General features: G+C 38.8%; 2 protein-coding genes across 3 annotated transcripts in view; both read left to right on the forward strand.

Moving 5' to 3' along the window:
* LOC121318633 (interleukin-13 receptor subunit alpha-2-like) overlaps positions 1–11,845 on the forward strand; it is a 113,056-nt gene that overhangs the window by 25,711 nt on the left and 75,500 nt on the right. The gene's annotated exons all lie outside the window — the stretch shown is intronic.
* LOC121318634 (lysine-specific demethylase 5A-like) lies at positions 3,993–11,837 on the forward strand. The gene is made up of 3 exons (XM_041255524.1): positions 3,993–4,505; positions 8,263–8,493; positions 11,545–11,837. Exons 1-3 carry the CDS (start codon positions 4,404–4,406, stop codon positions 11,665–11,667), a joined length of 456 nt encoding a protein of 151 aa, XP_041111458.1. The 5' UTR covers positions 3,993–4,403; the 3' UTR covers positions 11,668–11,837.

An 11,845-nucleotide genomic window follows, 5' to 3' on the forward strand; every position in this document is an offset into this window, starting at 1 on the left:
GTAGCAGCATTGCAAAACTCATCCAAGGAGGCGCCATGAAAGAAAGCCCACGAAGTCGCTTGGCCCCTAGTAGAATAGGCCGTAATGTCCCCTGGCATGGGGGAGTCCGTCTGTTCATACGCCAAGCATATGGCATCTGCTGGCCAGTGCGCTAGACGTTGCTTCGATAGCGCTTGACCTCTAGAGCGGGACCAATAGCAGACAAACAGCTGGTTGGACTGTCTCCAAGACGCCGTCCTATCCAAATAACAACGCAGAGCCCAAACCTGGGCATAGCATGTGCTGTCTACGGTCCTCCTCTGACTCGTGCGGGGGAGGTCTGAAAGTTTCCAAAACCACTGGTTGGTTAATATGGAATGATGATACCACCTTTGGCAAAAAGTGCTGGGCTTGTTCTAAATGATACCTGCAAGTCATTTACAGTGAAAGCCATGCATGTGTCATCGATGAACAGCGCATGAAGCTCACTTACTCTTCTGGCAGACATAACAGCTAATAAAAACACTACTTCAAGGGAAACAGGGCGCAGTTCTGCTGACGCCATGGGCTCAAATGGGGGACCTGTAAGGACCCGCAGCACCAGTTCCAGATCCCACTTAGGGACCATGCTTTTCATGGGAGGACGAAGCCTCCGAGCCCCTTTAAGAAATTGCACTGCCAGGAAATGTGCCCCAGGGGACACAGTGTCATTTATGTCGTGGCACACTGATATTGCTGCCAGGTAGACCTTCAGAGTGGATGTGGATTTTCCTGCATCAAACAGGTGTTGTAAGAAAGTTAGGATTGTCTCAATAGGGCAGGTCACTTGATCGTGACCCTCAGGAATGCACCAGTCTTGGGAATACTTTCCATTTATAAGAATACTGGGCTCTAGTGCTAGGCTCCCTAGCAGACTGTAGTGTCTCTACCGCTGCAACTGGCAAACCTCGTTTGAATAGACCGCTTCATTCAATGGCCAGACCCAGAGTTGGAGCTGGGCTGGGTTCGGGTGCCATAATAAGCCCCTCCGCTTGGCTCAGGAGGTCCTTGCGCAGCAGGAGCTGCCACGGCTGATCCGGCAACATGTTGGAGAGGAGAGCAAACCAGTGGCGCCTCGGGCCGTTGATACCCCTTCGAGATTTTTTGCCCAACAAGATTCTCGGATACATTGTGAAAATTGTTGAATTTAAATCAAGGGAAGTAAAAGTTAAAACTAAGCACTACTTGAATATTGTGTTCACCTCATCTGGAATATTGTGTTCAGTTCTGGTCAAATCGCTACAAAAAGGATATTGCTGCTCAAGAAAGAGTGCAAAGAAGATCGACCAGAATTATTCTGGGTTTAAAAGGCATGTCATATGCAGACAGGCTAAAATAATTGAATCTTTTCAGTCTTGAACAAAGAAGACTACGCGGCGACCTAATTCAAGCATTCAAAATTCTAAAAGGTATTGACAGTGTCGACCCAAGGGACTTTTTCAGCCTGAAAAAAGAAACAAGGACCAGGGGTCACAAAAAATGGAGATTAGACAAATGGGCATTTAGAACAGAAAATAGGAGGCACTTTTTTACACAGAGAATCGTGAGGGTCTGGAATCAACTCCCCAGTAATGTTGTTGAAGCCGACACCCTGGGATCCTTCAAGAAGCTGCTTGATGAGATTCTGGGATCAATAAGCTACTAACAACCAAACGAGCAAGATGGGCCGAATGGCCTCCTCTCGTTTGTAAATTTTCTTATGTTCTTATGTTCTTACAGAAACTGAACTGCTGAATTTATCCTGAAATTATGTGAATCACTACAATTTAACACAGGTGGAGGCCACTTAACTTGGTGTGTGATTTTGAAGGTGATTGGTTACACCTGAGCTAATTTATCCAACCAAGCTATTTCATTTTTTATTTATAATAAATTTTCTACAAAACTTTAGAATATTATTTTACCTACGGGATGTTGTGGGGTACGGTATTTGTTAAAACAAAAAAAAAAAATAAAAAATGCATTTAAAAAATCGTAAAATTAAGGTCCCGGGTATAAGGCAACAAAAGGTTATAATTTTGAAAGGGGGTGCAGACTTTCTATAGGCACTGTATACAATCTATATAAAAATCATGACACAACATTTTCAGGAATTTCAGAATGATGTGCTTACCCTTTTTTTTTTTTGTCCCATGAGATTCTGACTTGCTCTAAAGCAGTGCAATTTTTGTCACAGATGGTTTTCCATAGAGACCACTGTGAGTGTGCATGCATAATCCAGTTTTGTTTAGGGCTGTAATTAAGCCTCTAAATAGAAGTCGATTAATTGGACATACAAAATCGTATCGTTCAAATAAATATGGATGATTGTACCATCCACATATATTTTTGCTCCATTCCTCTTCTACCAACATGATTATTTTTAATGTCATTGCTGTTAAGTAAAAGCTTGTGCACAACAATTGAATGCGAGGGTTAATTACGCCTTGGTAGCGTCAGGAGAGAAAAAAAAAAAAAATTTGCACAAACCTAAAACATATTTAACATACTACAGGGGTGTTACTAAAAAGATTTATTCCAAACAGATTACAGTCATTTGGAATGTAATCTATATAAACTAGACAAGAGTTTATGGAAATCAGTACAGTACACCCTTGCTATAAGAACCCTGTTTGGGTCCAAAGCCTTTTGTTCGCTATAGTAAAAGAAAGATCCAAAACTAACAATATAAGCTGCTGGCGTAAATTAAGGAACTTGACTTGGATAAGGCATTAGCTAAATTGTTAATGTTAGTGCTGTTTTACTCTTTGATTTTCTTTATTATTACAGTATTTGTCACTACTAGCACTAATAATAATAATAGCAACGAGATTGTGAATAAAAGTAGAATTACAAGTACAGTAATCTATTTGTGGCATGCTGCTGCATCCAGTATTCTAGCTAGATCCTATTCATTGAAGAATACAGTAGCACCCCCTCCCAAAAAAAAAGCGCATTAACAAAGTTTCAGTTTTATTTCAATTGCAAATGTTAATTGAAATCTTAGTTCCTTATTTAAAAATAAATAATATCAATGTTGCATTGCTTTGCCGTGCTGGCTGCATAGAGCTGTAAGAGCCAACATCAGCAGTAGTTTTTTTTTTTTTTTTTTTTTCTTTTTTTAGCTGCACTCGGTACTGTAAGTTACAAGCAGGCACCATACATTTAAAATAAAATTACCGGTACGTTTTATTAATCATATTAAAGAAATGAAAAAAGCGATGTCAGCATGCTACATGCTAAATCCGAGTCAGTGATAAGAATAACTATTGTATTTTTATTTATTTTTTTTCCTGGGTTGGGAAATAACGTTAACGATTTAATAAAGGTAACAACAAGATAACAAAATGTGAATCTTGATGAGCAGAGTACTGTAGCTTGTAATTCCAGTCTGTAACTTTGTTTAAAAAAATCATAGCCTTCAATATAAAAGTATATACTTTGGCTGTCGTAGTGTCCATTTTACCCTTCGTTTCACTGGAGCAGACAGTCATGTGACATATACCAGTTTGCTTGAGTTGCCAGGGGTGTTACACGGGGCAATCCTCACGGGATTTGGTCACATCAATGTGTACGTCACCCCGGAAATCACTCAAACATTACCAATGAAAAACAATGATCCCTCTAAACGTATTTTACTGGGATGATCTGCGAGGGGAATCTCGATTGAGAAACTGCTGTTTGATTAAAGCACAGAATGTTATCTTGTTATAGAGTAAAAAATCAGATTGCGCGTTGGGCAAGCAGCCATAAAAAAACACGTTGTCTGACAGATTTTATGGGTTGTCCTGGAACGACTGCGGATACGCCCTTTTATTTTTTTTATTTTTTTTCCCCGCTTTCGTTCAGCCATTGAAAGTTTTTCTCTGCTTTTTCTGGAGAAAAGACGACCAGAGACCTGTGCTTTACGTCTTTTTTGATGATGTCGAACAGGGTCCGTCATTGGACTGGAAAGGGAAAATTGTAATGTCGCGACATCTGGACCGTAGGACCACAAGGGTTAATCTCATATATCACACTGAGCTCTTTTTCATTTTCAATTTTTTTAAATGTCGTGCAAATTCTGGTGAGCCGGTAAGTAAATGCAAGCTATTTTTTTCATTTGTAGCGAATACGAATATACGATTTTTGATTCCAGATACATGTCAAAAGATATTCGTTCGACTATTCTGATATTTGTCTGAGCACTAGGATGGGAGATACTTTTGCTCTATTTGTTGATATGGTAAATCAAAAGCGCCATTATGAGTAAATGAATAGTTTTTATTATTTCTGTGTTTTAGGTTGTTCCCGTCTATGCAACTTATGTATAAAACTGCATTTAATTTGTTCTGTAGATTGTGTCCAGCGAGGGTGGTTTTGAGACCGTCTGTAAGGAGAAAAGATGGTCTAAGGTAGCTAACCGGATGGGGTATCCCCCAGGAAAAGGAACAGGCTCTCTTCTGCGCTCCCACTTTGAGAGGATCCTCTTCCCTTATGAGCTGTTCCAGTGCGGGGCCACGCTATCGGTAACAATGAGTGTGTGTGTGTGTGTGTGTGTGTGTGTGTGTGTGTGTGTGTGTGTATACTGGTATGTGCTTCGGAACCAGAGTGAACTACTGACAATGCAGAAAATCCTAGTAATGTCTGCCACTGCTTTTGAACCACTTGTATAATCTCTTAGCTTCTCAAATCTGGTCAGTTGTATTAAGTATATAATCAGGGTTTCTCTTTTTTTAGTGTTTTACTCCAACTGAGACACGCAAGTCTTTTTCAAAGCAGAAGTGTCATCTTTATTAATGTAAAACAGTTACGCATAATGATTGTAATAGTGCGTCCAGCATAAAATACTTTCTTTTTTATTGTAGATTTAATAAAGATTAGTTGCTTATGTTGCGTTCTCGTTTGCATGTTCTGTTTGCAAATGAAAAATGAAGGCTTGGCTGATTTAAAAGCCTATATTTGTTTTACAGAAAAAAAAAGTAAATTAAACCAATTTTACTTTTATTAACACGTTTCTCAGTTGCCAATAATAATATACACACTAATGGCTTAACATTTATCAGTTTAATTTTGAAAGGAGAGTATAGAAGTTTGGTTAAAACACAGAAAATTAGAAGCCCTATATATATTACACGAAATTCTCTCATGGTGGTTGCCTTTCTATTAAAGACTCGGTACCTGGGAGCTTCCGAGTGGCGCATCCAGTAAAAGCACTCGCCTAGAGTGCAGGCTGCGTCTATAGTCTGGATGTCGCTGGTTCGAGTCCAGGCTATTCAACTGCCGACCGTGGATGGGAGCTCCCAGGGGGCGGCGCTCTACTGGCCGAGCACTGTTGAGAGTGATGGGGACGAATATAATATTTTTGTGGGTATACACTGTATAGGAAAGACAGGCAGGACAGAAGAGGTGGAGGGGTAGCACTATACATAAGAAATAGTCTTGAAGCCCGGGAGTTAAACCTGGACAAAGAAAATAAAGCTGAATCAATATGGGTCAGAATAACAGACAAAAATTCAAAGGGCATAATAATAGGAGCATACTATACACCTCCAGATTCAGACGCTGAGCAAAATAATCTGTTATACAATGACATTAGAAATGCATGTAGCAAAGGAGAAGCCATACTAATGGGGGATTTCAGCTTCCCCCCATATAAAATGGGAAAACCTGGTGGCGAGCACGACGGATGAAATTGAAATGGTGGAAATGACAAATGACTGCTTCCTAACACAATTTGTCAAGGCACCGACTAGAGGGGAGGCATGTCTTGATTTAGTCTTTTCAAATAACAGAATAACTAAAACAGAGGTCAGAGAACCACTGGCAAACTCAGACCACAACATGGTCTCATTTTGAAGTGCTTTTTAAAACCCCAAAAGAAATGACTTAAAGCTAAGGTTTACAATTTTAGAAAAGCAAACTGTGACGGTATGAAACAGAGACTAACAGAGGTAGATTGGAGTAAAATAGAGAAAACATCCACAGAAAAAGGATGCCTGTTCTTCAAAAATGTAGTATTAGAGGTGCAAAACAATTACATTCCTAAAGTAGACAAATCTAAATGTAAAACTAAATTGCCAAAATGGTTTAATAGATCAATTTTAAAAAAATATTCAGCGAAAAAAGGCACTTTACAGGACCAAAAACAAAGTACACAGAAAGAGTACATGGAACTGCAAACGCAAGTCAAAAAGGAAGTTAGAAAGGCCAAGAGAAAAATAGAAATGAACATTGCTAAGGGAGCTAAAACTAATTCCAAAATGTTTTTCCAATATTACAACATCAAGAGAACATTCAAAGAGGAGATTAAATGTTTAAGAGATACAAATGGCAAAATCATAGATGAAGAAAAAAAAAAATAGCAAATATATTAAATGATTACTTTTCACAAGTTTTTACAAAGGAGGATTCGGACAACATGCCCCACATGTCAACCAGTTCCTATCCAGTTTTAAATAACTTTAGCATCGTTTGGCTTTGAATACCTTATATTATTCTAGAGTTTCACCTTTTAATGGATATACCATTGTACACAGACCCTCCTGTGGGAGACAGTCAACGTGGTTCTAGTAAAGGGAGATTGTGTCTAACTAACCTGCTTTATTTTTTTGAGGATGTAACATCGATAAATGGATAATTGCAAAGCATATGACATGGTTTATTTAGATTTCCAGAAAGCTTTTGACAAAGTCCTGCATAAAAGATTAATTCTTAAACTGAACGCAGTTGGGATTCAAGGAACACATGGAGTACCACAGGGATCAATATAAGGTCCTCTGCTATTCCTAATCTACATTAATGATTTAGATTCTGGTATAGTAAGCAAACTTGTTAAATTCGGAGACGACACAAAAATAGGAGGAGTGGCAAACACAATGTTGCAGCAGCAAAGGTCATTCAAAATGATCTAGACAAGATTCAGAACTGGACAGACACATGGCAAATGACATTTAATAGAGAAAAGTGTAAGGTACTGCACGCAGGAAATAAAAATGTACATTATAAATATCATATGAGAGATACTGAAATTGGAGAAGGAATCTATGAAAAAGACCTAGGAGTTTTTGTTGATTCAGAAATGTCTTCATCTAGACAATGTGGGGAAGCTATAAAAAAGGCCAACAAGATGCTCGGATATATTGTGAGTAGTGTTGAATTTAAATCAAGGGAAATAATGTTAAAACTATACAATGCATTAATAAGACCTCATCTAGAATATTGTGTTCAGTTCTGGTCACCTCGCTACAAAAAGGATATTGCTGCTCTAGAAAGAGTGCAAAGAAGAGCGACCAGAATTATTCTGGGTTTAAAAGGCATGTCATATGCAGACAGGCTAAAATAATTGAATCTATTCAGTCTTGAACAAAGAAGACTACACGGCGACCTAATTCAAGCATTCAAGTATTGACAATGTCGACCCAAGGGACTTTTTTTGACCTGAAAAAAGAAACAAGGACCAGGGGTCACAAATGGAGATTAGACAAAGGGGCATTCAGAACAGAAAATAGGAGGCACTTTTTTACACAGAGAATTGTGAGGGTCTGGAATCAACTCCCCAGTAATGTTGTTGAACCGTTTTTGTCTTTGCCCCTCCAGAGTCAGTGTAGGGGCGGTAGCTGTGAGCTGAGCTAAACAAAATAATTGGACACTACTAAATTGGGGAGAAAATAACAAAAAAAATAATTGGTGACTACTAAATTAAAAAAAAAAAAGACCCATTATCATAGTTTAACCTCCATATTGTCATGTTGCAAATTTATGTGATGTGTTTTCAAGGTCCATGGTCCTGAACACAGTCAAGAATAAAAAGATAAATAAAGGCAAAAAATTCAATAAAAAAGCAAGTCTTGTCTACACATCCAATAGATCATACAGATGTTGTTATAATTTCTAGAGACATGCTACTTGCTCTCAACTACATGCTGCTGAACTGTAGTTGTAGTTGATCACAATTCAGTGCAAAGATGATGAATTGAATTTAGTAGTGTAAAATATTGCTGTGCTGTTTTAAATTTTGCATTGCTATTTTGTACCACAGCTTAAAACTGTGTACACAAACGTATGTATATGTGCGCATGTGTATACATGTACTATCCTGTATACTTCTCATTTATTTTATATATATATATATATATATATATAAAATAAATAAATATAGAGTGAGTAAATGTTCAAAGTGTTTTGCACCTTCATTCTGTCCGGGCTGGAAGTGCAGCATTGGGGAGGGATGGGCTTGCCGGCTGCACCTCTAATCCCACCTCGCTCTGCTCTCGGGCCCTGCAGGGAATCCACAAGCTGGCCGAAGGGAACGAGGACAGAGAGGAGGAGGATGAGGAGGAGGAGGAGGAGGACGAGGAAGATGAAGAGGATGGGGGTGAGGAAAAGCAGGAGGAAGAGGCAGTAGAGGAGGAAGAAGAGAAGCTGAGCGAAGGGTCTCAATGTCCGCACAAAGACCCCATACTTCAAGGAAACAACCCTCGCGAGCGAAGATCGAGGCACCTGAGGTCCTCAGAGGTAATGACAGGAATACCAGTGGTGTGAAGGTTCTCTTTAGAAATCTAAAAGGGACAGGGCACTGTTTGTATTAGCCAGGTCGCTTGAATCGTGGAGGTGAAGCTATTCATTGATGCTCTGTTGCCTTTGAGGTTTTGGTAGCTTCATACACAACTGGTTCTTAAACAAGCGGTATTTATTATTGGTTTTAAATAGATGTCCTACCATATCTCAAATTTGTAACGGTGGTTATTATTGATCAGGTAACAAAAGTCATACAATCTGTTATTTAATCAGTTAAAGGAGTGCTATAGTAATTATATCTAGTTTATTAACATGGTCCCTCTTTTGCTGTGAATCTTTTGGTTCAAGTTTTCTTTATTCAGGATTTGTAGATACTGCTAAAACAACAATTACAAGTAGACTGTTGGCGTGAGTTTCAACTACAACACATGATCAGGTCCCAGGAGTTAGGTACTAGTTAGGTTAGGTCTTATATCGGCATATTCCACAGAATAGTATACAAGAACCAAAAGATCTTTAACAGAAGAAAAGGGGGTTAGTTATCATACTGTTAGTAGTAATAAGATGTAGGTAAGTGGATTTTCAGATCTTTAGGAACACATTTTAAAATATGATACAGTATTACAATGCTAATAAAACAGAATTAAGATTGATGTTTGTTTTTATAGGTTTTATCGTATGTTTTTCCATTGTTGATGAAATTCAAGTATATCCAAAGTACAGGGTGATTAGAAAGTAAGTTTACCACATCAGCGCACCATGGGGGTGATGTAAGGATACATGCAAAGTGATTTGCAGGTACAAAACCCGTATTAAAAGCATATTTAGCAGCAGTAAAGTCTGATTTTACCGGCTGCTAAACATGCGGCTATGTAAATTAAAATTATACTGAAATGAAGAAAAGAGCTGGGAACTGGGCAGGATCTGGATACTAAGAGGGTGCAAACATTATAATGTGATGTAAGGATTTTGCCTTGCACTTAGGCAATTGCTGACCCTCCAAAAATTTTACAAGGCTCAAACCATTCTAGAAGCGAATAACCAAGAGCTGTATAAAAGCCTACACCTGCAAGAGACCTGTCATTGGCTTCAGGATGGCTGCTGTAGGATACATCCTGATGCGGTGACACTTGGCTCTTGTTGCGGAGAGACAGGAACATGTTCGGAGGAGAAGGCGTGATTGTCTCACTTCACATTCTTGACCTCATAGCTGAATTGAGGGATGAACTAGACCAGTGGTCCTCAAAGTGGTGCCCTCGAGCAAATTCGTGCCTGCGAAGCCAGGCCATAGTGCCCACGGCAGCTGTTCTTAAATTATGGGTTGTGAACACTTCTGGCGTGCAGTACAATCAACCAATTGAATATCTGCATTGTCTCTGCGACAGCCCAATCATAAGTTAGCTGGGTGGGACATAAACTGTGTCTGTTTCACTTGCAGGTACCGACAGTAAGTTTAACCAATAAGAGAGTCAAATATCTGCCAAGTTTTACGCAGCTGTCGACTCTTAAGCAAGCAGAGGCTGTTCATGGTATTCTGCATGAAAATTGAAGGCGAATGAGTAGCCATTGGGAAAGTGAGAGATCTGACAGCTGTCCAATCATTCGTGAGCAGAGGCGGGGTGTTAATGTGCCGAGTAAGCACTGAATTTCGCCGACTTATTGAGAAATATTTTGGTGTTTTGAATTAAGTTTCCTCTCCATATATTGTTTAATTTTCACCAGACAAGGGAAACACCGTAGTCGATTTAGTTACAAATCCAATTTCTCTGAATAATTGTACTGGAGATGAGTGATTTTTAAAACAGAGTAGTGTTGACAAATTTGAAACAACACGAGACGATATCTATCCTCTTATTTTAGTTTATTCATGGTTATCTGTGTAAACATGCGATGTAAAAATATTTGCACTGCATATTTTATATATATTATTTAAAGAATAAGTGCAGAATGCACAATTACTGCCTGAGACTTGGCCTTATCAGAGTGAGCCAAGAGTAACTCTTTTATATATATATTATATATATATATATATACACACACACACACACACACACACACACACACACACACTGTATATGTCACGGGAAGGCAGTGTTTAAGATAACCTGTGAAATAGTTAGCGTGCCCACAAACAGCCAAGTAAGATCACTTTGTGCCCGTACCCAAATTACTTTGAAGACTACTGGCACTAGGGTTTAGTTCAATCTAGGGACCGCTATCCCTGCACATGTGAAAGTGCTGTGTTCTTTGCACTAATTGACCTCTGGTTCCTTTCAGACCACAGTTGGAATGTCTAGAGGGATAGCCCAAGCCACCTTTTCTGGAGTGCTAGGCATATTTCTGGATGTCATGCTTAAAAGGGCAGTCCAATACATACCATTTCTTAAGAACACTAGCATAACTGATGTTGGCTGAGGCTTTTCCAAACAAGTCTGTTTCATGCTGAGTGATCTCAGCCATAAGGACTCTCAGCTCCTTCTCAGAAAACTTTTCTTTAATGTGCCCCATGAGGACTTTGCTGCTCTTCATCTGACATTTTTTTGGGTTTGTATTTTCGTGCTCCACAAATATCATACAGCAACTACTGCTCTCTACTCATGCACTCATTGAGACCCTCATTATCATAATTGTGGATCATTATTTGTGCGTGTTGAGTAGTTTGCATTGCTCTTTAGCTTCCATAGTGCGCAGTGCTAATTAATTCGCTGTCCACAATGCAATTTGAATTGTGCATCTGCAGTTTTTGGCACTATGCCTATACTGGTATCACCCAGTATCTCATATGATAAACTTACTTTCTAATTTCCCTGTACAATACACTATCTTGAGTTGTTACAATTAGCTGCCTCAATGTCACATTATATTTTGATCATTTTGTATTTGCCACTAACCTAGTTACACCTAGGCATAACATCCTCCTCACTCTTTATTATGTAGACTGTTCTCAGTATTTCAGTATGCAGCTTAGAGTGCAAAGAGGCAGCCCACACAAGCCAACTGCTTTTTTTTAATTGTTAGGTTATTTTTTTTGTTTTGATTTCTTTTTAGTGCGATAACAAAGAGCTGAAGAACCTGCAAATATTTGGAGCTGGATCTAAAATTATGGGATTAGAAATCGTCGAGGACGGTAGGCCATTTCTGTTAAGAATTTACAATACCATTCCAAATTAATTTATATAGTGTCCTCCATGTACAAGCATCCCAAGGCATTTACAAAAAATACAACAGACTAAAAACAGCTTGCTAATGAAAAGCCAAAGCAAGTATGTTTTAAGTTTTAAAATGAGAAATCCAAAGTGGAGGTGCTTGAGAACTATGCACTTGTACCATAGGTTTTAATCGAGTTTCT

This window comes from Polyodon spathula, chromosome 7 (assembly GCF_017654505.1).
Source record: "Polyodon spathula isolate WHYD16114869_AA chromosome 7, ASM1765450v1, whole genome shotgun sequence".
Taxonomy (NCBI): domain Eukaryota; kingdom Metazoa; phylum Chordata; class Actinopteri; order Acipenseriformes; family Polyodontidae; genus Polyodon; species Polyodon spathula.

Excerpts from the sequence above, each read along its gene's own strand:
- LOC121318634 (XM_041255524.1), top strand. The coding sequence starts at position 4,404 with ATGGGGTATCCCCCAGGAAAAGGAACAGGCTCTCTTCTGCGCTCCCAC. Across the intron at positions 4,506-8,262 it reads AGTGCGGGGCCACGCTATCG|GGAATCCACAAGCTGGCCGA; the intron begins GTAACAATGAGT and ends CGGGCCCTGCAG. Across the intron at positions 8,494-11,544 it reads GGCACCTGAGGTCCTCAGAG|TGCGATAACAAAGAGCTGAA; the intron begins GTAATGACAGGA and ends ATTTCTTTTTAG.